The following is a 27,620-nucleotide window of genomic DNA, read 5'->3' as shown; positions in this document are numbered from 1 at the left end:
CCTTTCTGCCCGGCAGCTAGAGTTGGGGTGGATCGCTGATGGGCACCGGGGTCTCCGGGAGGGCAGCACTCAACCCGGCCGTCTTGGCTAGCACAGCGACGAGCTCCCAGGCAGCCAACGGGCAGAAGGCGCTACGGGACTCCTAACCTGGCGCCGCCGTGCCGGGCGAGGGGATACAACTAGAGCGCTAGGGCGCCTCCTCAACCAAGTCGGGGCTAAACCCACGGTCTGGTTAGATATGCGCCGCCAGGACCCCGTGTGTCTGTGCGCCGCGCCCCGCCCACGCACGCAGGCGCCGGCCCCGCCCCCCGCGCAGCTCTGGCTCCGCCCTCAGGATTGACCGCTCGAGCCACCGTCCGCACAGCCCCGCCCCGCACGGCCAGGAGAAGCAGAGCCGGCCGTGCGGTGAGTGTGTATGTGTTCGCGGGGCACGGTCTCAGCCCCGGGAAGATGGTGGCGGCGGCGGCGGAGACTGAGGCGAGGCTGAGGAGGAGGACGGCGGCGACGACAGCGCCCGTGGGCAGGAACGGCGGGCCGCTCCGGGACTGGGACGCGACGGGGGCTAGAAGGCCGGGACTGGGGGCCGGGCTGCGCCTACCGCGGCGGCTGCTGCTGCTGCTCCCGCCGCTGCTGCTGCTTCCCTGGGCTGCTGAGGCCGCGGCGGTAGCGGCGGCGGTGTCGGGCTCAGCCGCAGCCGAGGCCAAGGAATGTGACCGGCCCTGTGTCAACGGCGGCCGCTGCAACCCTGGCACCGGCCAGTGCGTCTGCCCCGCCGGCTGGGTGGGCGAGCAATGCCAGCACTGCGGGGGCCGCTTCAGGTGAGTAGGGGGTGGTGGTGGAGGGTAGGGCCCAGCCAGAGGCTGAGGCTAAGGGACGCTCGAGAGGGCCCCAGGCCCGAGGCGGATGCCGGACAGAAAGTGGGGAGGGTAGAGCCGCCCCATGGTGTTTGAGGACCATTTGCTTCCGGGGAGATCATTATCTCTGGCCTGGGGTCTTTCTGGACTAGAAGATGAACAGGTTCGAGACAAGGGTGGAGGCACCCTAGAGGGGTTTGGGTGCCGCAGGCTACATGGGAAGAAAGCTTAGGGTCTCGAAGAGTATCTAAGCCAGTCTCTGAAATTGGGCTTCTTTCGATAAGCGAGGTATAAAAGAAAAGGTGAGAGAACCATTCTTCTGTAAACACTTCGTTTGAACATCCCCTCATTCTCTGGGGCCTGATGAGTTTCCTATCGCTTGGAGATGTGGGGGTACTCTGAAGAAACAGGGCCCTGGAAGAGATTTGTTGTCTGGAGATAGAAGGAAAAAGGGTAGGACTGTGAGATATTAGAGATAGCAGAACCAGTGGTTGTTGGCTAAAGAAAAGTGAGGAAACTAGCCTTTGGAAGCTCACTGGAGGAGGCAGATTGGAGTAGGTCTGTGGTGGAGAGGGCATGGAAGGAGGTTCCTGTTTGCCTTGGTTTCTGGAGTTCTGAGTTGGCCTGGTTCAGGGCAGTACCTCTTGGAGAGATCATTCATTAATTACTTAGTAGTTAACTATTATTTGCTTTAGTTGTGCAAAGATTTCTGGATAATTCACACAAACAGATTAGCCAGACTTTGGCCTAGGCCACAAGGAGTTTGGAATATAGCTAGAGAAAGATACGTACATAGATAACCCCAATCATAAGGGCTACAGAGTCACTCATGCCTTTGGCAGATATTTACAGAACATTTTTGTTGTCAAATGTGGAGGAGTGGGGAAATACAGAGAATAAGACAGACAGGGTCCTTGCTCTCATTGAGCTTACATTCTAGTGGGGAGACAGGGAGTTAACAAGTACATAAATGAGTAAAAGAGAAGAATGATATAATTTCAGATAATGGTAATTGCTGTCAAGAAAGTAAGACAGGATGGCTTGATAGAGAATTAGAACCAGTGGGTGACTTTAGGAGAAGCCTCTCATTTGAAGTGGCAGTTGATCTGAGACCTCAATGAGGCAATGGAGAACCTGTGGGAATTCAGGGGAAGAGAGGTTGTGATTAGCTGGGACAGGCAAGGGATATTTTGAGGAGGAGGTGACATTGGATTTGAGCATTTGAAGCTAAGTAGGATTTGGAAATGGGGAGCTGGGAAAAAAATTCCAGATGAAACATAAGATACAAACAAAATTGTGGAGACCAGAAAGTAAAGTATTGCTAGTGCCAGAGTATGTAGAAGAGAACTGTGAGAGAGGCGTTTGGAAGAGTAGAATTATAAACTCATGTAATGTCAAAACTTCAAGGGAATTCAGGAAACATTGAGGAGATGAGCTCTTTGTTGTTATGGAGAAAGCAAATGATTTCAAGACTAATGTACAGTAGGGCTGGCCTTGTAACTTACTTAGGGTTTATGAACTGCATTTATCTACATGTACCTGTTGAGGGCTACTCTGGTTTGGGTTGTGAGATTATAGTGGTTAACAAGACAGACAGTCTTGCTCTTGTGGAGCTATGTTCTCACTTGGGAATAAGAAATCCAGTAATCAATTTCTTATGATTTTCTTAAAGCTGTGGAAATGAAGAGCAGGGGATAAGCAGAGGACTTGATTTTTGTTTGGAAAAGTAAGGTTAGTAACTGAATAAGTGACTTTTGAGTTGAAATCTGAGGGGTGAGATGGCACCCTCTACATGGGGGGTGGGATGCTGAGGGGCCAGCATGTACAGAAGCTTGGAAGTGAGAGGGATCATGGCAAGCCAGATGGCTGGATGAAGGCCAGGTGGCTGTAACAGAGAGAGCAAAGGGGGATATGGCAGGACTGGAGAGAGAGGCTGGAGGGGGGAATATGCATAGCAAGATTAGTCTGTCTGTAATGTTCAGAGTAGGTGGATCACTTTAAGCATGAGAGATAGTGGGCAGCTAGGTTGAACTGTTGACATGGGTCAGGACAGCAGTAATGAGAACTTGAGATAAGCTAGGGGATTGGAGGCAGGGATAGGTGCTAGGTGGTACTGTAGAGGTAAATGACAGATCTTTCTTTGAAACTTACTTGCTCTTGGAAAGAGAGAGTGGGATGGTGAGGGAAAGAAAACTAGATGCTATCTTAGGCAATTGAGATGATGGTTATATCATTAACAGACACAGGGACTCAGGAGGAGTGGGTCTGAGACGTTTAAATTTGTACACACTGAGATTGAAGTGCTTTCAGGATATCCACCTGGCAGGACAGCTGTAAGTGTTGGAGTCATCTACATACAGAGAGAGCAGGTCTGAGTGTCCACATGGACAGTCCAGAGGGTTGGAGAAGAGCCACTTGTTATGGGGAACAGGCAGTCCTGACACTGGTTGTCTCAGATGGTGTCGTGTGAGTGAAGGGGCTCTCCTCTTTTTTGTGGACACTCCATTTGAGCCAGTTCCAGCTGGTGTCAGTGCTCTTTCCTGAGCAAACAGTTATGACCTTGATCCTAATACGTTCACTGTATTTTATGGGTTTCTGGAATTTGCATTTTAACAAATGAAAGTAAGAGGAACTTATGTCTCTAGCCTTCAGAAAAACTTTCATTAAATTTTTAGTTGTGGGATTTTTTTTTTTAGGGGAAGAGTGAAATGTGATATGTATCTTGATATAACTTACAAAACTTCTAGGATTTGTGAAAACTAAGAGCCATTAAAATGAATACCTTTCTGGTTTGGGTCAGCATCAAGTTGGTGTTTTTTTTAAGCTTTTTAGTTCCATAAATTCTGTGTTGTACTTGCTGTTATAAGGTCTTTTTCATTAATTGAAAGGAATGTAGAGTAATAAGAGGATTAGATTTCACTGAAGTTATCACTGAGTGCGTACTACATGCCATGTATATTGTGCCATTTAATCTTCAGGACAACTCTAAGGGTGTTTAAAATTTGGATTATTGTATGATTGTAGTTAGAAAATCACTTAATTTTTTCCAACAGTAGTATACTATAGAAATGATTAATTACAGAGAATAAGATTAATGGTATCAGTTTAATAAAAATAACTATGAGATCTTGGGGGATGATTTCTAAAGAAGTGCCACTTCCATTCATTTTTATGTGACTCTTCATAATTCAGTAATCAGTTTTTTTCTATTTGTGATATCACAATCAAAATTTTTCTTTGGAGGATAAATACATCCCGTCAAATTAGAAAATAAAGAATATTAGGCTCATTTATGAAATTCACATGCATGTAATTCTTTTACGTTTCCTGCCATACAACTTTTGGGAGGATAAAATGCCATAACCTACTGAATTAGAACCTTATAGTTACCCATGATGTTAAGACCATCTGTATTAGAAAAAGAGAAGAAGATACAGTCCCAGCAGTAGCTGCTTCCATTTTTCTAGCATTTCCCCCTTTTTTTCCAGGTATTGTGTCAAGTGCCTTTTAGAAATTATCCTTTTTAATCCCTAGAATGAAGTTATTCCCATTTCATAGATGGGTAAACTAAAGCTTGGAGATGTGGAGTAACTTGCTCAGGATTACACAACTTGTGGGTAATTGGAATTTGAAGTCAGGCCTTGTGTAACTCCGAAACTCATGATTTCCATTGTACCATTTGGCCTTCCGTTTTTTTCTGAGTCCAGTCATCCTTTATGAACATTATTTGGAAGGGCTGACCTAACTCCAACACTTTAAGAAACAAAAGAGGGAAAATAGATTTGTTACAAGAAAGCTAGCATAAAAAAAAAATTAGGGGGAAGGGTATAGTTCAGTAGTAGGGTAGGTTAGGGGGTGGGGTATAGCTCAGTGGTGAAGCATATGCCTAGCATGTAGGAGGTACTGGGTTCAATCCCCAGTTTTAAGCCACGCAGTCTGTAAGTACAATAAATGAATGAATGAATGAATAACAACCTTAATTACCACCCTGCCCCCCAACCCCCAAATTTAATGAATTGAATCTGTCTGGCTGCTGGTCTGAGGACATAAATATACTTTTCTAACTGGTGAAATGAAAATTCTGGGAAGTAAAATTTGATAAAAGAAGAAGGTAAAAAATACTTTGCTTATAGTAATTACTAACCAATATTAATCTGAAGACCTAAATTTATGTTCATGAGTCAAATTTAGGCTTGTCTGTTTCCCCAGTAGAATATAAGCTCCATGAGGGCAGGGATTTTTAATCTGCTTTGCCCACTGTTACATTCCCAGAGCCTAGAGCAGTGCCTGAGACATAGTGCTCAATAACTATTGTTGGATGAAGGAATGAAATTCTGCTATATATTCTTTGTGACTTGAAAAAAGTCATCATTACCTGTATGACTGCCATATTTGTCTTTTGTCCTTTTATTTCTCCTGAACTTCATTGTCTTGTCATCCATTGTTAGCTGGGCATCTTTATTGGGATGTTATGCTGTCCCCTCTTATGCAGCCACGTCTAAGACCAGACTTCTTATGCTCATTGGAAAAAATAGTCTTTTCCTTTGTACTTCCTTATTTCAGTAGCAGCTCCTACTTTAGATAACCAAAGGTCAAAACTCAGGGCTAATCTTTTGTTCTTTCTGTTTATTCCCCCTTACATAAAGTCTTGGAAATTTGTTCTTTTCCTTCTTCCCTGCTGCCGTCCTAGTGCACCTGGCTCTTTACCTCATTGCTGACCTGCCTCTGTTGTACCCTGGCTGGTCTCTTGCACTGCCAAAATCCAATCTACCTTTTGTCATATAATCAATCACCTGAGAATATTTGTCACTGTCTTGCTCAGAAATCTTTTTTTTTTTAAACTCCTTTTATTATCTGTAAAATGACCCTCAGCAGAAGGCCCCTGAATGCCTTACATACATCCCCTTTTCCCTAACCAAGTACTTCTGCTTTGTAGTTTTTCTGCATTATTTGCTAAATTCAGCACCCTTTCTCCTCCCTGCCACCACATTCTCTCTTTTCTTCTCTGCTTATCTAGATTCTACCCCAAGACCTGACGGGCATGATAGCCAATTCTCTGAAATCATGCCCATTGTTGTCTTTTGAGATGAGCCATCAACCTGCTCAATTCATAAATTGCTTCTGAATGATTACTATGTGTTAGGTACTGTGCCCTGCCTTGAAGATTTGAAGGTGGGTTAGAATCAGCCTGCATTTTCCTTGGAGAGCTCATAATTCTGAAGATAGCTATATGTACCAGCTATTAGAATTTAATAATAAAAATACAGGCAACATGTGGTGCTGGACTCATATGTGGTGAGGAGACCAACTCTGTTGGGAGCTCTGGTGGAAATTGTTGAAGAGAAGAGAACATTTGGGCAGATCTGAGAGAGATGGGTAGACCATCTGGGGGAGAAGGACACTCCAGAAGGAGCAAAGAGCTTGTGCAAAGGCAAAGAATCCTGGACTATTATACTTGATTGGTATATTAGTTTTCTATGGTTGTTGTTACAAATTATTACAAACTGCGTGGCTTAAAACATCAGGAATTTAATCTCTCACAGTTCTGGAGATCAAAAGTGTGAAATCAAGGTGTTGGCAGGGCCATGCTCTCTCTTAAGTCTCTAAGGGAGAATCCTGTTCCATGCTTTTCTCTTAGCTTCTGGAATTGCCAACAATGCTTGGCATTCTTTGGCTTTTAGACGAGTCACTTCAGTCTCTGCCTCCATCACTTGAGTCTCATGTGGCACTCTCCCTGTGTGTCTCTTCTCATAAGGTCACCAGTCATGTTGGATGTATGAGTATGACCTCAACTTAAATACATTTGCAAAGACCGTGTTTCCAGATAAGGTCACATTCACAAAAAGGGTGGAGGGTTAGGACTTCAGCATCATTTTTTAAGTGGCACAGTTCAACTCACAGCATTTAGAGGACTGAACACGGATGCTGTTGGAGCATAACTTACAAGAGATACAGTAGAAGGGTGTGAGACTGGAAAGTGTAAAGGCCTTCCCTTTTCTCTTGCCAATAAGCTCCAGCTTCAGGGTGCATCCTTGGCCTAGGCTAAGCCATCAGGGCATTCCAGTTTCTGGCTGTAGTGATTGTTTTGAAGTAGGCATGTGACCTAAGCTGACTCAATCAAAATGAGTCTCAGGACTTTCCTGGAGACCTGTCTCCTCTGGGGGCATTTGTGAAGATGTGTTACTGTCAGAAGATGTATTCTGTGTGGTGAGGGTGTAGGGCCTAGAACTGTTACAGCTAGCATTGCTGTTGTGATAGGAGCCCACCTGAGCTCAGAACAACTCCTAGAAGAGGGCAGATGGCAGAGAAATGGAGCTGAAGACCTGATGATTTTATGAATCTCTGTATCAGGCCTTACCCGAAGCTGTACTTTTTGATTTTTTGAAGTACTGCAGTCCACATTTTTCTTAAGCCAGTTAGGGTTGATTTTCCTGTCCTTTACAATATAGAACAGTCCCTAACATACAGAGGGAAGTAGGGCCAGATCATTAAAGTGTATATTTCACACCAAGGAGTTTGTGCCTTATCTTCTTTTTTTTTTTTTTTCAGTTGAAATACAGTTGGTGTACAATATTATGTTAGTTTCAGATGTACTACATAGTGATTTGACATTTGCATACATTATGAAATGATCACCATGATCAGTCAAGTAACTGTCTGTTCCCACACAAAGTTATTACAGTATTGTGGACCATATTCCTTATGTTGTATATTACATCCCTGTAGCTTATGTGTTTTATAACTTGGGGTTTGTACCTCTTAATTCCCTTCACTTGTTTCACCCCCACCTGGGCCTTATCCTCTTGGAAATGATAACATGGTCTACATTCCTGACATTTTTATACCAGGTCTCCCAACGTTCCAATCTTGGCAGGCACATGATCCAAACTCTAAGTTACCACAGGCAATAGTTTTGTTTCTTTCATATCGCATAACAGCTGGCTTCAGACTGTTTTCACTGCCCTGTATCTTGATTCTTTTTATATCGTTTCACATTAGAGAGCTCATTCATTGCCACTCTGTTTGTAAATTGGATATGATGTCTGTCAAAGTTCTTTTAGTGACAGACACCCAACTCACACAAGCTTAAGAGAAAAAGATGGGAGAGATTTATTGGTTTATGTGACAGAAAAGTCCAGAGGATATTGTTGGTTTCCCGTTTGTCTAGATCCAGGGGACCAGTTGGTCTCTCTCCTTCCCTCTTTCCTGGCTTTACTTTCAGGCAGTCTGTCTTCATGTTATGTCTCCCCATGATAAATCAAATGGGCTCAGCATCCTCCACTGGAAGAGAGTGATTCTTCCTTAGGAGTGTGTAGCAAATAAGGAGGGCTGAGAATCTCACTGGTCCCCTGTCCTTTACTGAAGCAATCTCTGTGGCTAGGGTCATGGGAATGTTCTGACTGATCAGACCTGAGTTGAGTACCTCTCTGGAGCTGGGGGAGGGGTGGTGGTGGTGTGTGAGGTCTGACTCTGTTAGATGGCACGGACTGAGAACGGGGGGAGGAAAAAGGAACACACATGTAATGTTACCAGAAAGTAGGGCTAGTGCTGGGCAAGTGAGAACAGTGAGATCCCTGCCTATTCTTAGAATTTGCCATTTAGTGAATACTTAATAAATTGATGATAAAAACTGGGAATGGTCTGGAAATCATCATATCAAGTAATAAAATGCTGGTCCCCCAGTTTTATCAGGAATCTATTGCATTGTTACAAGTTGTGAGGGCCCTATTATGTGGATTGTTGAGGTTACTACAGTGAGGACTGTCCTGTGTTGAGATGAAGTGTAGTAGAGCCAAGTCACTGAATGGCAGTTATTCATCCACTGATTTTGTGTCAGGGAAAATAGTGAGGATTATGGGAACAGGCAACAAAATATGCTTATATAGTATGAAGTTATGTTATTTTGGGTGAAAACTTAACTTTGTGTAAAATACTCACATAATAGACCTTTAAAGTTTTTGGCTGATTCCTGGAAGATAGTTAACTTAGATGAAAAGGTTAAAGATATGTTTATTGAGTGAAAAGAAAAAGTGAGCATGAATGTCTTAATATAATTGCATAAATTATGATACATTTGAAAGCAGATATCTGACATTTAAATTTTACCTCTGTGAAACGTTCCCAAGATAGGCAAATGCATATACTAGATACTAATTGAATCCTTCATTTTATTATTTTCTTCTTTCTGTTTTTCCTTTTGTTCATATACTTCCAAACTGGCCCTTTATTATTAACCTGACTTTCTCTAATTTTCCTTCCTTAGGGTGACTTTCTTTTATGTGTCTTGCTTTTTTCTTTCTTCTCACTTTATTGATGTCTTATGCCTTTAACTGCTTTTCTTCTAGCACTTGAGACCCTGGTTCTATTTTATCCTTTCAATTTTTAATTCTTTAAGTTTCCCTCTTTTTCAAGTTACATTTGAGTGAACCTTAATTCTAGTGTAACCAAGCAGGACTGGCCTCAGCTGCATATGTCTATAGTTATTTTTAGCCCCTTATAGTTTCTTTGTATTCTGTTGTTCCAGGTACAGTTCTCAGCCTGCCTAAAATGCTAGAAGCATTTATCAACCTGACTTTAAACTGCACCAATTTTTCTCTAGAGCATTTTTCCACAGACCGCCCTTTCTGAGCACCCTTTGTTCCAGGCACTGGAATGTTAGAAGAGCCTCAAAGCTGGAGGTGAACTTCATACCTAGCAGAGGGAAGGAGACCTCTGCATCTGCAAAAACAAGAACAACTTTGCAACAGTTTGTTACCCTGGATGGGATATCAATGGAAAGTAGCTCCACCCCTTGAACTCTTGAATTTTTACTATAAAACTGCCTGCCTTCTCTTCCTAACAGGCTTACAGTCTTAGAGGCATTAGCCCACTGTGACCTCCTTTGCCTGGCAGAGAAATAAAGCTGCCTTTTCTACTTTATCCAAAACTCTGTCCTGAGTCTCAATTCGGTAAACAGAGTATGGAGGCCACAACACTAGCTGTTTATTTGCATGTGTATTCATCTAGAATTCTTTTTCACTTAAAGAATTTTGCTTATGGCTGAATTGCCTTTTTATTTTTTAGAATTTGACCGTAACAGTGTACAGTTATTAAGTTGAATGAATTTACCAATTAATTTCTCTTGGTCCTTTTTGCATTCTAATTAAGCATTTTTAAATTTGTTTATTAATAAGCCTTTAAGCATTAGAGGCTGGAATTGTGTCAGGTGTTGTTAAGAGACACAAAAGTAATCTCTTGACTAGTGGTTCACAAAAATGTTTATAATCTTATGAACTCTCTTAATTACATGTTAAAAAAGAGTATCCTGATTTTGATAAGATGATTTTAGATTTTTAAGATGATTTTAGATAGAGTAAAAAGAAGACATACAAATGGCCCACAGGCACATGAAAAGATGCTCAGTATCGCTAATTGTTAAAGAAATGCAAATCAGAACTGCAGTGAGTTATCACCTCACACCAGTCAGAATGGCTAAAAAGTCTACAAATAATAAATGCTAGAGAGAGTGTGAAGAAAAGGAAACCCTCCTACATTGTTGGTGGGAATGTAAATTGGTTCAACCACTATGCAAAACAGTATGGAGGTTCCTCAAAAAACTAAAAATAGACTTACCATATGATCCAGAAATCCCACTCCTTGGGGTATATCTGGAGGGAACTGTAATTTGAAAACACACATGCACCCCAATGTTCATAGCAGCACTATTTACAATAGCCAAGACATGGAAACACCCTAAATGTCCGTTAACAGATAACTGGGTAAAGAAGTTGTAGTATATATATATATAATGAAATACTACTCAGCCACAAAACAGAATAAAACAATGCCATTTGCAGCAACATGGATGGACCTGGAGATCATCATTCTAAGTGAAGTCAGAGAAAGACAAATATCATATGATGTCACTTACATGTGGACTCTAAAAAAATGATGCAAATGAACTTAAAAACCAGAAATAGATTCATAGAGATAGAAAATAAACTATGGTTAACAAAGGGGAAAGGGAGCAGGGAGGGATAAATTAGGAGTTAGGGATTAGCAGATATAAACTACTGTATATAAAATAGATAAACAGCAAGGACCTACTGTATAGCACAGAATTGCATTCAATATCTTGTAATAACCTATAATGGAAAAGAATCTGAAAAAGAATTCAAATTTATATGTGTGTGTGTGTGTGTATTTATATATATAATTGGGTAAATAAATAATTGATGAGAAGGGATACATCTTACAGAAGAATTCTAAATAATATAAGTAGATACTCCCCCTTCTAGGATGCAGAGCTTAATTTCTCTCGACTGATTCCCTTGAGTATAGGCTGAATTTAGTGAGTCTTAATCAAAGAACAGAATATGGAGAGGGGGAAAATAGTAACTTTACAGTGGAGAAACCTGGCAAACACGAGCTTAACCAAATGATTAGTGTTAACATTACAGTGATGAAACATGTTGATATCATGTGCCCCCTGATATGATGTGATTAGGAGTCAGTGTTGCTTATGTGATATTTTCCCCCAAACTCCATAACCCCAATCTAATTATGAGAAAAACATCAGACAAATTGAGGGACATTCTGCAAAATACTTGATAGTATTTCTCTAAGCTGTCAAGTTCATGAAAAACAAGGAAACACTACAGAACTGTCATAGACCAGGGGAGACAAAGGAAATATGATGAATAAATGTAATGTATCCTGGAACAGAACTTAGTACTTTAGGGTAAAAACTGGAGAACTCTGAATAAAGTCTGGCTTTTAGGGACTAGAAAAATACCAATATTGGTTTTATAGTCTGGCAAATGAATCATAGTAATATAATATGTTACCATTTGGTGAAACTGGGAATTCACTGTATCATCTCTGCAACTTTGCTGTAAATCTAGAATTATATTCCAAAATAAAAAAAATATTACCTTAATTCTTTAACTTAATTTTATTGACTCTAAGATGCTATCAATTATAAGATACCCCATTATTTTATGTACCACTAAGAAAAAAAAGTGTTTGCAGTAAAATTAAGATATTGTCATCAGTTCTAAGAAGCACCTTGATTTCAGAGACATTAAATGAGGAAAAAAAGACATATTTTAGAACAGATGAAATATGGTTTTTAAAGCAAAATTAGTAATACATACAAAAGTTACAAGAGGGTATGTGGTAGAAAGTTTTCCTTTCCCTCTCTGGGAGTAGTCTGTTATCAGTTGTATAGCTTTCCAGATATGTTAGCAACATATGGAAACAATTACATATCTTGTATGTCCTCCCTTTTTTCTTTTTTTACTTAAGTATGGTATAATCTCCTCACTGATCTGTACGTTGCTTTTCCCCCTCCACCCTCACTGAACAACATATCTTGGAGATAGTTTCATCTATCATTTGAAAAAAAATTTGTTTGATATTTCATTGTATGGTTATGTCTTAATTAATATAAAAGTGTTGAGTGACCCTGTACACATGTCATTTCACACATTTGTGAGTCTTTCTTTAGGTTTAGTTCTCAGAAGTAAAATTGCCTCATCAGAGGAATACGTGCATTTTAGATTTTATTAGGTATTGCCAAAAAGCTTTCTATAGAGATTTAGCCAATTTACATGACCAGCAGCAATAAGTTATGGCTTGTCTTTAACTTTCTTATTGGTGTCTTTTTAACAGAAATTTGAATTTTTAATGTAATCAGTTTTATCACTTTTTTCTTTATAGCTTGTGCTTTTTTATGTTATATTAAAAAATTCCTTCCCTGTACTGACCTTGTACAGATATTTTCCTATATTTTTTCCTCAACATGTAAAAATTTTTGCTTGTTCACATTCTGATCTTTCATCTACCTGTAATTTATTTTTATGTATAGTTTGTTGTGAAGACCTAATTTAATTATTTTTATTTGATAAGCAGTTGTCCCAGTCCTATTTATAGATTAGTATGTTTTTCCCCCTGCAGTTTGAAATACACCTTAGTTATATAAAACCTCAAATTTGCCTTGGTTTTTTTTTTTTAGCCCTTTGCTCCTTTTATTTCAACAAAAATCCTTGTTAAGTTTCTTAATGGGAATTTCACCTGATATTAAGATTAGCTTGGGGATATTTGTCATCTTTCTGAATAGAGTCTTCCCATCTAGAACATGCTTTATATCTCCATTTACTTAGGTATCTTTTATATCTTTAAGTAAATTACTATAACTTTTTTTCTAAATGGTCTCACATGCTTTTATTGGATTTACCCCTAGTTATATAATTTTGTTTCTATTACTGAACCTAATTGATTACTGTAGTACATATGAGTGAAAATTTTTAATTTTTATTGCTTTTATCTGTATTATCATTATAACAGTAAGCAATATTTAGCTCATGAGTCTCTGTGGTTGTTTGGATGATGCAGCTGATCTCTATAGAACTTACCTGTATGGGTCTAGGCTGCAGCTTTGCTGGGCTTATCTTGTGGGGCTGGGGTGTTGCACATCTTATCCTCCTTTGACCGGACAAACTGTTTGATCCTTACCATCATTGTGATGGTGGAGGTGCAAAAGCACAATTGATTTTCTTATATATTGAGTTTGTATCTGGGAAACCTTCCTAAATTCTTGTAGTACTGATAGCTTGACTGTGGATTCTCCTAAGTTTTCTATGTTGATAATGCTGCCAATAAATTGTGATAGTTGCTTTGTTTCTGATCTGTGTACTTCGAACTTCTTTTTCTTTTCTACTTATTGAATTGTTTAAGGTCTACAGGATGTTGTTGAATAGTTTTGTTCCTGACTTTAAGGAAATCTGGTAGAATAGTGCCTGGCACATAGTAGGTAACCAATGATCATATTGCTTTTGTTCTTTAATCTGTTAATGTGTTAAATGACACTAATAGACTTTTTAATTGTTAGACCATCTTTATATTCCTGAGATGAAGTCAGTTTGGTTGGCCATGATATATTTTTTAATACAGATTTTCTGGATAGTTTGTTTTGGGTTTTTGTATATATGTTCATGAGCTTTTCTTTTGGCAACAGTATCAAATTTTGTCTGTTTATTTTGTCTTCACCGTCAAATACTGGTGTATTTGGGGACAGAATTTAAGACTGATCATTGTTTCCTCTTAGCACTTTGAATATATTCCATTGTCTTCTGATTTTTATTACTGATGTTTCAAAGTTAGCTGCCGGTCTGTCATTGTTCATAGATAATCTTCATTTTTTTCTCTTTTTAAAATTTTTTACTCTGGAAAGCTTCAAATAAATAAAAATCAAAAGTATAATGATCACCTTTACCCAGCTTTAGCATTTTCAACTGAGAGCCAGTCTTTTTCACTTTTACCATTACCACTTTCTTTTGCCCTCCCCAGGCTAGCAGGGATTATTTTGAAGCAAATCTCAGGTGTCATTTCATTTCATTTTACTTTCTCATAAGTGTTCTTACCTCTACTCATATTTTATCTCTTTGTCAGTTTTTTTGTTTCTCCTTTCTCTTTTGGTATATAATGTTGCTATGATGTGACCAAATACGGAGTTGTTTCTATTTATTTTCCTCATTGTATGTGCTTCCTTCATCTGACAATTCACGTCTGTCATTGTTTCTAAAAAATTCTTAGGTATTATCTCTTTAAAGCCTCCTCTCTCATTTCCCCTTTTGTCTTTTTTTGGTACTAGTTTTAGACACATGTTGTCCATTCTTACCTGTTTTCTTTGTCTTCTGTGTCTCATGATTTCTGTCTCTTTATTTCTCTCTGTTGCTTTCAAGGTAATTTCCTCATATTTATTTTCTATTTCACAAATTCTCACTTGAGCTGTATCTAATTTACTGTTTAACTTGTTCTTTAAGTTTATATTTTCAGTGATGATATTTTTAATTTTTAGAAGTTCTGTCTTTCAAAAACTGCTCATTTTCATAGTACCCTTTTCTTTTTTGATGCTTTTGATCCATTTGTGCCTTTAAGCGTTTTAAGGTGATTTATTTTATGTTCTCAATTGGATTGTTTTAGAAACTGAACTTTGTAGGGTCTAATTCTATGTTAATTTTGCCTGCTGATTTTTGTTCATGGAGCAGTGCTTTTAAGTATGTCTAAATTTCGATTTTGAATTTTATCTTCAAAGAGTCTTTGTCAAGGGACATATGTCTCCAGAGAGTTTGTGATTACTTCTATTAGATATCTTTGGATATCTCTGACCTGGGGCCACTTTTTTTGTTAATTTTATTTTCTTGGGAGTTCCCAGAGCTTGCAGGCAGTGTAATTGGAACCCACATGGACATGAGACCCATGGTTATAAAGTCACAGGGGGAACATTTTCCCCTATCCTGAACCCATAGCTGAAACTGATAGCTTCCTTGTTGCTTTTCTGTGCCCTAGGGCTGTGTTTTTCTAGCTCCTTGGGATCTTTTTTTGAAGAGATCTCAGTTCCAACTTGCCTTACTTACATGGGCGTAGGCCCCAGTGTCTTCCTTGTGGGAATTTAGACTCACATTTCTAGTTTGTAGAGGCCGACAAGCTCCTGGATCATAGGGAATGACAGCCACTCATAGGGCACATGTCGAGTTGACTAACATTCTAACTGCTCTGGTTTTCATGTGTCTTGTTATTTTTGGTCCTTGGTACTTTCCTTTTTTTTTTTTTTTTCAGGTTTAGCTGTACAGTAAAAATGATATTATCATGTATATTGCATTTTCTTCTTGATTTTAATGTAGGCAGATGTATTATTTTTTCCTTAATGGTGAATGCTTTTTCTGTCTTGTTGCAGAAACCTTTCTCCCCCAAGGAATGAAGATATTCTTCTGTATTTTCTGGACATTACATTGCTTTGTCTCTCACATTTAAATCTACAGTCTACCTGCGTGTGTGTGTGTGTGTGTGTGTGTGTTTGTGTATTGTGAAGTAGGAGTCAGGTTTGTTTTATTTTCCTTATATATATTCAGTTACCCCATTTATTTACAAGACCTTTCTTTTACCACTGCTTTGAAGTGTTAATACTGCTTTGTTATAAATCAGATATTTAAATATGTATTATCTGTTTCTAGACTCTCTGTTGTATTCTATTGATCTGTTTATCCTTATGCCAATAATGTAACACTGTCTTAATTAGTACAGCTTTTTATGAAGTCTTCCCACCTTTTTCATCTTGTTCAGTTCTTCAGGTTTATTTTGGCTACTTTTGGTCCATGGCATTTCTGTATAGCTTTTAGAATCACCTTGTCCATTTTGACCAGAAACACACCTTGAGGATTTGGTGGGAGAAGTACTGAACCTATAGATCAGTTTGGAGAGAATTGACAATCTTTATAATACTGAGTCTTTCAAATAAAAAACATAGTATATACCTTTGTTTATTTAAATCTTCTTTAATTTGTCTCAGTAACATTTTATAATTTTCTGTGTGGAGATCTTTTATATTCCTTTCCAAAGGATTTGATATTTTTGATGCTGCTGTAAACTTTATTTTTTAAAATTTCATTTTCTAACTGTTGCTGTTACAAGGGAATGCAGTTGATTTTTTTGTATGTTGGTCTTGTGTCCTGCAACTTTGCTAAGCTCTTTTATTGATTCTAGTAGTTATCTGCAGGTTACTAGTTCTCTGGAGAAGAAACCTCTGCCTTGATCCAGTGGCCCTTCTGTATACTGCCTTATTTCTGTGCTCCTTTTTACAACAAAACAGAATGAACCTTTTTTTTTTTTTTTGCCATCTCCCCACTTCCTCGCCTCCAATTTTCTCTTTAACTCATTGTAGTCAGAATCTATGGGAACAGCAACTTCCCAATCCAGTGGTTAATTCTGTCTTTCATCTTACTAAATTTGATAGCATTCCACTGCTGCCTTTTGGGAAACTTTGTCTGGCCTTCTGGGACCCCTAATTTTTCCCCATACTTGAGTTACTTTTCATTTGCAAACTCTTCCTCCCCTTCTGGCCCCTAAAAAATTATAGTGTGCCTTAGGGCACTCTCTCTATATCTGCATTCAGTCCTCTTCTGTATTAACACCTCATATTCAGATGTTCTCCTCCGTCCCAGGACTTTAAATACTATACAGTGGAACCCTTGATTTTTACTCCAAATTTGGTCAGTCCTCAGTTTTCTGAGCACATACATGGCACCACTCAGGCCGAAAACCTAGGTGTTTTCCTCACTTACTCTCTTTTTCTTACTTCTAAGCTATCATCATATCTTGTCTATTTAACCTCTAAAATTTATCTAAGAATCTGCTGATGTTCTTTTTCTTCTCCATTTGTAGATAGGAGCCAGATTGTGTTATGTCTTTGTAGTCTTAAATAACCATAAAGAAAATTTTGAAAAGTATAAGGTGGTATGCCAATAAAAGGTGTCAGATGGCTGGGAGGAGTTGGAGTTAAATGTTAGGATCCTTAAGCTTCTTTTGTTTCTTTATCTTTGCTTCTTGCTTTTTTTTTTTTTTATTACTGCAAATTTACATGGACTATTTGAAAGGGATATGGTTACAAAGGGCTCGTTGGCAGCAGGGTTGGTCTTCGGTTGAATGTCATCCTATTTTGTGCTTATTTTTGCCCCTTGAGAAATTCTGGTATTGGATACACAAGAAAGATTGAGAGCATATACTCGATAGGGGAAAATGTGTGTGGGCTGCTGGATTGGCTCTCCAGGGAGAGAGGGGGACTATGGTATGAATAAAAGCACAGTAGAGATGAGAATGGTCGTGGAGTGTTTGGGGGACAGTGATGGGGACTGGCTTATCAGAGTGAGAGGAAGGATTGATGTTCTCAGTAGAATATCAGAATCAGGAGTTTAGACTTCATTCCATAGTCTGTGCAGAGTCATTGTAAACACTCGACAAGGTGACATTGGTGCTTTAGGAATGTTGTTCTGGCTGTGGGGTGCTTTGTAGACTTTGCGGGCAGCCCTCAGAAGCTGTGATGATAGCCAAGGGCTTTGTCAGTAAGACTGCTATGAATTGCTTTGGTTTTGGGGTAGAGTGTAGCAGTGGGAATGGAGATGAAGAGATGAATCTAAGGAAGCCTTCGATGGCAATTGTATCATAAGTTGGTCATATATTTGATAAAAAATAGGAAGAAGCTAACAGAGGTCATACCAACATTTTGAGCTCTTTTATCACTTCAGGTGAACTATAGTTGAATGGAAAGAGATATTCCCCCCATAAGATTAATATAATATCTCAAATTATTAGTTAGGGATGTGTCTAGAAACCTAGAAGAAACAAGGGGTCTACACAGAGAAGAGCTGAATATATTGGCATATTTTTTGGCTCCTGGTTTCTTTGCAGGGTTGAGTTTTGTTGGTTCTGGAACTCTAAATTTTTTGCTTTTGTACTGCCCTCTTATGTTCTGAATTTTCATTTTTATTTAAAAAAATATAGTACAATCTTTATATACTGTTTAAGGGAATGCTTTACATAAACAAGTGGACTTCCCTGATTCTTCAACCAAACCAGGCACCCACAGACACCATCTCATCTGAGGGGGCAGAGTTGAGTCAGTGTTCAGATGTCTTTGAATAAAGGCTCTACCTCCAGTTCTTTAGCTTTTGAAATGCTCTTCTCTCCAGACTGTGATGGATACATATAAGAAATTAATCTGCTTATAATAACCTATAGTGAAAAAGAATCTGAAAAAGAATCTATATATCTATGTGTATCTGAAACACTTTGCTGCATACCTGAAACTAACATGACATTATAAATGAACGATACTTCAATTTTTAAAAAATGATTAAAGAAAGAATTTATCCTGGACTTTCCTTACAGTAAAATCTGCTGGTAATAAGAGCTTAAAAAATTTTGTTGTTGTGAAACTTTGCTGGAATTGATGTTACTCATTAGGCAGCAATGTTACATGAGCATCTATGATGTTGTAGGTACTGGAGAAAAAGAAGGGAATGAGGTATGTCTTTGAGAAAATGGTAGTCTACTGGACAATGATTTCTCCATATCAGTATTAGTCAGACCACATGATAATTCTGAACACAGAGATGACATCATTCAGCTCAGTACAGAAAACACTGGGCACAGTTTCCAGAGTTCCAAAGGACATTTAAACTGAGATCTGAAAGGGTAGTTAGGAGTTGAAGTAAGTAAGTGGGGAGGAAGGAGGGAGGGAAGAAGGGAAGTTATTTTAGATGAAGTCCGGATGTGCTAAGACTTGGGGACTTACAGGCAGGTAAGTTGAGGGAGGACAGTGACATTCAGTGTTGCAGCAGTGTGGGCTGCTCAGTGTGGGGGCAGTGGCTTGAGATGGAGCAGGAGAGGTAAGTTGGGCTTGGATTGCCGTGGACCTTGTGGTTGGTGCTAGGGCAAGCAAAGATTTCCAAGCAGGTTTTGACATAATCAGATTGGCCTTTGAGGAAGATGAAAGATATCTCTGTAGAGAACTGGCCAGATCAGGCAGTTGGACTGAGCTATTGCAGGAGAACAAACTTGGAGGAGGAGAATCTGATCTAGGGCATTTGCCTAGGAATAGAAGAGGGACAAAATGGGGATAGAAGAGGGACAAAAATGAGAGTGATTTTGTAGGTTGAATGAATGAGGTGAGGTAAAGGAAGAGTTGAGGAATTTTGAAAAATAGGGTGGATGATGAAAAAATGGTGGAAAAAAAGAAGTAAAAAGAAGTGGATGTAATTAATTACTTTTTTTTTTACATTTCCATAGATATATTTTTATTGAAATATAGTCAGTTTACAATGTTGTGTCAATAATGACTTACATTTTTGATATAGGGAATACTGGTCTGAAACATGGGTCTAGCTTTGTGCTGGAAATACAGATTGGGCAATTGTCAGCATAGAGATGATCGATGAAGCCATAAATGCATATGGGATTATCTTTAGGGGGATAGAACTGGGTCCAGGTCCAGGACAACTCCAAGGACAGAGTTCAGGATTTGAGCAAAGGAGTTGTCCCTTTTATTGAGTCTTTGAACGTAGATGATTTATTATTTTTTACAAATGTGAGGGACCCATATTACTTTGTGGCAGTTTTAATTATCATTATAGATGGGTAGTGTAGGATATCCTAAACATTAAAGCATAAGCACTCATTTATAATAGTTGTAGATTTATTACTTTTTAAATAATTAGGACAAATGCTTAATCTGTTACATTTTAGGGCTATTATACGTTTTCATGATGGACTTTTTTCATTGTATTTTGAGTTTAAGAGTTTAAATTTTTAGATCAAAATTCTCTAAAGATAAAACTTAAGAATATAGAAATACTTTTAGTATTGGTACCAAAAATTCAGCCACTTTAACATCTAGAAATTCCAAGATTGTATATGGAAGATTTGTTCTTAATTTTCAGTATGTATTAGATTCATTTGTGGAGCTTTTAACACCAAAGCAACGCTGGATTCCACCTGATAGTGGTTTGTGTTGGGGCCATATTATTTGTTAGTGTTTTTTAAAGCTCTGTGGGTGATTTTGATGTATATTCCAGTTGAGAACCCTATATCAAGGGTTTGGGCAGGGGCTTTGTTAGTGTATTTTGTTTCTTGATTATATAGTTAATGTCTTTGCTTTGTTTCTTGGTTATATAGTTAATGTCTTTGTGGCAGCAAAGGCCAGAATACCAGCAAGTTAGTTGGTCTGTCCACCTCAGTGAGACCACTTGTGTTTTTATGTGAACTTAAATTATGAAGCACAATTCCATAGCAGTTTACCCTGGGCTTAGATTGTTAGAGTACTAGTTAAGTAAAATATGTTATATCCACACAATGGGGTACTGTAAATGGAGTAGCTATAGAAAGGAATGAGGATAATCTATATATCAGCTATATGGTCATCTCAAGAATATATTGTTAAATGGAAAAAGCAAGTAGCAAGACAATGGTATTGTCTGCTACTATTTTTCAAAGGAAGGGGCTCTATAAATATATACACCTTTTTGTTGTGTATATACATAGACCAAACAAAGGAATGATAAACCAAAAACTAATAAAAGTGGTTACTCTAAGGAGAGGAGGGAAGGAGTAGGGTGGAAGAAACAGGTGTAAAACCTAGACTTCTGAATGTACTTTATGGACTAGGTTTTAGAATCATGCAAATGCTTTACCATATTATAAAACAAAAATAAAATGAGAAAAAAGGCAATTCCAAAAAACTAAATGCAGAATGTAATGGGAACCTAAATGTATATCAAGTTTGAGGCTGAAGCACATGGAGAATATTCAGGTGACTTTGAAACATAGTAACATGGATGTTTCTAGTGGGATATACTCCCAAGGACAAAGAGCTGCAAAGATGCCATAAACTGTTTTTAGTATTCTGAATTGGTAGTGATATTGGTATTATTATTCTGGAAGTGTGTATCATAAAGTAAAGTAAGAAAATACTTATAAGTATTGAATTGAGGCCCTAGATTTTTTAATGGAAAAGAGATAAAATCAGAGAAGTTGAGTGAAAATGCTAGGATCCTAAATTTGAGTTGGAAATGCCAGTATGAACTCATGATATATTTTTTACTTTTTAAAAATCTATTTCCTACTTCTCTCTACTGAAAAAGCCCAGAAACTAAGCTAGGTAGCATTAAGCTTTTCTGGTGTTAGACTCTGTTCTCTAAATAATAATTCTCACTAAAAAGGAACCTAGGGGACTTTGGAAAAATGGCTTATTTCAGGTTGGAAACAGGAAATCTGTGATATGAGCCTGAACATACTTTAATATCACATAACAAGCTACTGGGGCAATTTTTGTTTCTATCAATGGTAGAATAGCTTTTTCTAAGCCAACACTCCAACTGAGAACAGCAAGGCAAGACAACAAGGACTTGAGAACCAGAATTTTGGAGAAAAGGCCATCACAGAGGGAGAGGCCAACTTTTGATGTAGCTTTTTCTGTGGAGTGATTGGCTGATTTGAAACATGTAGCTAAAAGGTTGAGCAGAAGTGGTGGCGGGGAGGCTGATGTTCTAAGCAGAGTTTTTGGTAGTCATGCAGAGTTGGAGTTCAGAATTTGAGTTCAGAGCTTGCAAAGAAAAAAGGGCAGTGGAAAAGAACCCAGACTTTTAGTTGGGAACCCTGAAGAATAGGCTGCACCTTATGCTTAAGGGTGAACTCAAAATAGATCAGCTCTAACAAAAAGCTGGAGCCTGGCTTTCAAATCACCTCAGTCCTTGATTGGATTAAGATCTGTTCCTAGCTTTATTGCTTGCTGGAAGCAAATATAAATCTTCTCTAGAGGAAGATACCATCATCAACCATCAATTCAGATTATCTATATAGTTTTTACATACTTAGTGATAATACATGATGTGTATTTAGTAACTATATATAGTGTACATTTTTAACATGATAAATATTTATAAAACAGTCTGGCATTCAATAAAAAACCCAGAAATATGAAATGTAAGAACTGACTGAAAATCAAGAGCGAAAACAGATAATTGAAAAGACTCATAGGAAGACTTCAAGTACAGATGAAATGCTATATACCCATTTTTCCCAGCTAAGTTCAACTATGAGTCCTGGAACCAATGCAGAAGAAAACCAACAGAGAACTCCGAATGGTTCTGGGAAGGTGAGCTGGTTTGGGACCCTAGGACTGAAAGAACAGCATGGCCATAGGGCATCTTGCATCCCCCCTACAGGAGAAGGCCACCTAGATCTCATGTTTCCTGACTCCCTCTGACTTAGCAGCAGAACACAGTCCAGGTAGGCTCACGTCTCCCCTGAATCTACTGAGAGTCCTTCTGAGAACATCATGCAAGTTTGATAGCATTGGCAAGGGGGATCAATTAGGAACCTCCGCTGAGTATGAGTGCTGAGAAGAAGCACACTCCTTCCCCACCTCTCTTGAGACTGTCCTTTTCCACTGAGCGATATCACTGCAGGTGGGCAGAACAGATAGGAGAGACTCAGCTCCAGCAAGTATTCTAGTCTGAGAAACATCTTTGTTATTGAGGGCTTGAGACTCTCCTCCCCAACCCAAAGACACCAAGGTAGGCACTACTGGCAGAAAGGACATAGCTACAAGTGGCCTAGACCAGGAAAGCCTCTTTTGGCTATATGGGCCTGAGCTGCTTCTCCCCTGCCCAGAAGACACAGGGACAGATGGGTGGAACTGGCAAGAGGGATCCAGCTATAGTAAGAGGCATAATCTGGGAAGCCTCTGTCTCTGTGAATTCAAGACATAACATTTTCCACTCAGAGACACTGGAAAACAGAGAGGCGACCTAGGGCCATCACAGCTTTTCTCCACCAAGAGACACCTGACACCTGGCTTGGGGAAACTCCTTTTGACCCCTCAGGCAGCAGGACCAGTGGGAGCCTAGTGGCATCAGGTTAACAAAGCAGGCCAAGTAAGACCACGAAGGCTGTGTAAATCAATCTGCCATTAGAACAGTAGCCCAGAACAGTAGATCAGGATCCGCCTGCTAAAACAAAACAAGGTGATAACCTGCTCAAATGAAAGATGTAATAAAACTCTTATGTTCCGTATGTTAGTGATGTCTAGCATAATAGACAAAATTTTCAAGATACCATAGAAAATCACTCGTCATACCAATGGTAAAGGAAACTGCAACTTGAATCAGAAAAAACAGCAGTCACCAACACAAGATGAATCAGATGTTAGGTTTTCTGATAAGGATTTTAAACTAGCTGTTATAAAAATGCTTCAAAATCAATTAAAATCACCTTGAAACATAAAAAACAAATATCAGCAACGAACCAAATAAAATTAATTAGAACCAAATTTAAGATGAAATTAAAAAGAACCAAATGTCAATTTTAGAATTGAAAAACACAGTAACAACAATAAGAAACTTGCTGGATGGGTTCAACTAGTAGAGTAACAGTAACAGAGGATAGAATCAGGAAACTTGAGAACAAAACAATAGAATTTGCCCAGTCTACACAAAGAGGAAACAGACTAGAAAAAGTGATCTATGGGGCAAAAGATCTAACATTCATATAATTGAAGTTCCAGAAGGAAAGGAGGAAAAGAATGGGGCTGAAAGAGTATTTGAAAGAAATATGGCTGAAAACTGAACATATTTGACAAAAGAACCAAATCTACAGACCCAAGAAACTGTGCAGTTCCATACAGGATAAACCCAAAGAAATCTGCACAAATATGCATCATAATTAAACTCTTGAAATCTAAAGGCATGGGAAACAGGGTTAACATACAGAAGTCAACTGTTTTCCTATGTATCTGCGATGAAGAAGAGGAATTTGAAATTAGAAACAGCCATTTACATTAGCCAAAAGTGAAATTCTTAGGTATAAGTCTAGCAAAATATGTTTAAGAGCTGTATGAGGAAACTTATAAATCTCTGATGAATAAAATCAAAGGAGAACTAAATGAATGGAAGGATGTTGCCTGTTCATGGTTGGGAAGACTCAATGTTGTCAAGATACCAGTTCTTCCCAACTTGGTCTATAAATTCATTGTAATCCCATTCACAGTCTTAGCAAATTATTTTGGTGGATATTGACAAACTGATTCTAAAGTTTACATGGAGAGGCAACTATATGCAAAGGAATCAAACTGGCCTACTCTTATCACTCCATGCCCAAAAGTAAATTCAAAATGGAGTGAAGACTTAGATGTAAGACAGGAAACCATGAAACTTCTAGACTAAAACATAGGCAGTGTGTTATTTGACATTGGTCTTAGTCATTTTTGGGGGATATGTCTCCCTAGGCAAGGAAAACAAGCAGAAATAAACAAATGGGATTACATCAAACTAAAAAGCTTTTGCACAGTGAAGGAAACTCAACAAAACGGTCACCTACTGAATGAGAGAAAGTATTTGCAAATGATATTTTCGATGTGAGCTTAAAATCCAAAATATACAAAGAACTCATATGACGCAATATGAAAAGAACAACAGCAACAACAAAAACCTGATTAAAAAATGGGCAGAGGATCTGAATAGGCATTTTTCCAAAGAAAACTTACAAATGGTGAACAAGCAATGAAAAGATCCTTGACATCACTAATTATTAGGAAAATGCAAATCAAAATCACAATATGAAATCACCTGACACCCATCAGAATGGCTCTTTTCAAAAAGGCAACAAATAACAAGTATTGGCAAGGATGTGGAGAAAAGGGAACCCTAATGCACTGTTGGTGGTAAATTGGTGCAGCCACTGTGGAAAACAGTATGAAGGTTCCTGACAAAATTAAAAATAGAACTCCTCTGTGATCCAGCAGTTCCACTCCTGGGTATTTATCCAAAGAAAATGAAAATACCAATTAGAAAAAAATGTGTACACCCCTGTGTTCATTGTAGCATTATTCACAGTAGCCAAGATATGGAGTGCCCATCAATAGATGAATGGATAAAGATGTGGTATATGTATACAATGGAATATTACTCAGCTGTAAGAAGAATGAAATCTTGCCATTTGTGACAACATGGATAGATATTCAGGGTACTATACTAAGTGAAATAAAAGAAAGACAAATACTGTATGATTTTACTTATATGTGGAATCTAAAAAACAAAACAAGTGAACAAACACAGTAAAACAAACAGTTGTAGATACAGAGAACAAACATGGTTGCCAGAGTGGAGGAAGGTAGGGGGAGGAGAGGAATAGGTGAAGGAGATTAAGAGGTGCAGACTTACAGTTGCGAAATAAATGAGTCACAGGTATGAAATGTACAGTGTGGGGAATATAGTCGTTAATATGAAGTATCTTTGTATGATGACATAGGGTAGCTAATTGTGATCCGAAGTACCATGTTGTGTAACAGGTCAATTATATTTCAAAAACAAACAAACACACAGAAAAAGAGATCAGATTTGTGATTAGCAGAGGCGGGGGGGGGATGGAGGGAGGGGGAATAGAATGAAGGTAGTCAAAGGTACAAACTTCTAGTTATAAGGTCAAGAAGTTCTAGGGATATACAACATGATACGTATAATTAACACTGCTGTATTTTATTTTATTTTATTTTATTTTTTTAACATTTTTTATTGATTTATAATCATTTTACAATGTTGTGTCAAATTCCAGTGTTCAGCACAATTTTTCAGTCATTCATGGACATATACACACTCATTGGCACATTTTTTTCTCAGTGAGTTATCATAACATTTTGTGTATATTTCCCTGTGCTATACAGTGTAATCTTGTTTATCTATTCTACAATTTTGAAATCCCAGTCTATCCCTTCCCACCCTCCACCCCCCTGGTAACCACAAGTCTGTATTCTCTGTCTGTGAGTCTATTTCTGTTCTGTATTTATGCTTTGTTTTTGTTTGTTTGTTTGTTTTTGTTTTTGTTTTTTAGATTCCACATATGAGCGATCTCATATGGTATTTTTCTTTCTCTTTCTGGCTTACTTCACTTAGAATGACATTCTCCAGGAGCATCCATGTTGCTGCAAATGGCATTATGTTGTCGGTTTTTATGGCTGAGTAGTATTCCATTGTATAAATATACCACATCTTCTTTATCCAGTCACCTGTTGATGGACATTTAGGCTGTTTCCATGTTTTGGCTATTGTAAATAGTGCTGCTATGAACATTGGGGTGCAGGTGTCATCCTGAAGTAGATTTCCTTCTGGATACAAGCCCAGGAGTGGGATTCCTGGGTCATATGGTAAGTCTATTCCTAGTCTTTTGAGGAATCTCCGCACTGTTTTCCATAGTGGCTGCACCAAACTGCATTCCCACCAGCAGATAAACACTGCTGTATTTTATATATGGAAGTTGTTAAGAGGGCAAATCCTAAGTTCTCGTCACAAGGAAGAAAATATTTTTCTGATTCTTTAATTTTGTGTCTGTGTGAGATGATGGATGTTTACTAAATTTATTGTGATTTCATGAAGTATATAAGTCAAATCATTATGTATGCTGTACACCTTAAACTTATACAGTGCAGTATGTCAATTATATCTCAATAAAACAGAAAGAAAACAAAAGATTAAATGAAAAAAAAAAGAGAGAGTCATCACATACTTCAAATGCTGCAGGAAAGTGAAGTAAGAAGTTTACTCTTGTGTACCTTAAAAAAAGAATTCCAAAGGAGGGGTGAGGATTAGACCCCACTGGAATGGGTTAAGAAGTCAGGAGGTGAGAGTATTGTCAGTGAGAGTAGATAATTCTCAAGAAGAGTTTTGATGCAGAGGTAAGAAAGTAAGCAGTAGCCTGTGAACATGAGAAATAAGTGTGTTTTTTAAGAAGGGAATCCAACAACTTGTGTTATGTTTATCCAGTAGATAGAAAAAGTGTGGGGTGGGGTTTAGAATTAGATTTCTTCTGGTGATGCCCTTAACTGAGTAAAGTTTAAAGATTATGGGCCCAGGTAGAGGGTGTGACCCTATTCATTGGATCTTGGGGGAAAGCAAAATACCTGCATTTAGTAATGGGAAGAAAATACAGTTCTCTTCTGATCTATTTCTTCTTTTTGCAGCTATTCACTTTGTGTCATTGGGATGCCAGTCACACTTCTAGGGACTGGAAATAATGAACAGAACAGACAAAAATTCTTGTTGTCATGGCATTTACATTCCACTGGGGGTAAACAGACATGAAACAAGTGAGATAATCCATTGATCATCGGCTAAAATTGAAGAGAGGGAAGAGGGTTTGGAAAGTTTAAAGATAATAAGGTATAACAGTGAATTGACCAGTGAAATGAAATGATTGATTGTCCTGCAATGCTGGGAACCTACTTGAGATTTGTGTTTATAAATGTGAAGTGACTCCAGTCAGCACAGTGTTGTGTCTCTAGCCTTATTTAGCTGCTTGGTTTCATATACAAAGTAAGTAGAGAGTTGGGTTCAGTCAGGTTTAGGGTTTGCTATGTGTATAAATGCAGCTTATTAAGATGCCATTGAGTGTAAAATGTAC

General features: G+C 38.5%; 1 protein-coding gene across 4 annotated transcripts in view; it reads left to right on the top strand.

Moving 5' to 3' along the window:
* The first annotated feature begins 362 nt into the window (after positions 1-362).
* The window catches only part of ATRN (attractin), a 121,920-nt gene continuing 94,662 nt past the window's right edge, over positions 363-27,620 (top strand). For all 4 annotated transcript variants that reach the window (XM_032461900.1, XM_006187136.3, XM_032461899.1 and 1 more), the window contains exon 1: positions 363-818. In XM_032461900.1, the coding sequence (XP_032317791.1) occupies positions 451-818 (368 nt within the window). In that variant the 5' untranslated portion in view covers positions 363-450. The remainder of the gene's footprint in view (positions 819-27,620) is intronic.

The sequence above is a fragment of the Camelus ferus genome, chromosome 19, assembly GCF_009834535.1.
Source record: "Camelus ferus isolate YT-003-E chromosome 19, BCGSAC_Cfer_1.0, whole genome shotgun sequence".
In the NCBI taxonomy this organism is placed as follows: Eukaryota; Metazoa; Chordata; class Mammalia; order Artiodactyla; family Camelidae; genus Camelus; species Camelus ferus.
Note: the sequence above shows the minus strand (reverse complement) of the source record. Positions and strands in the feature narration are given on the sequence as shown.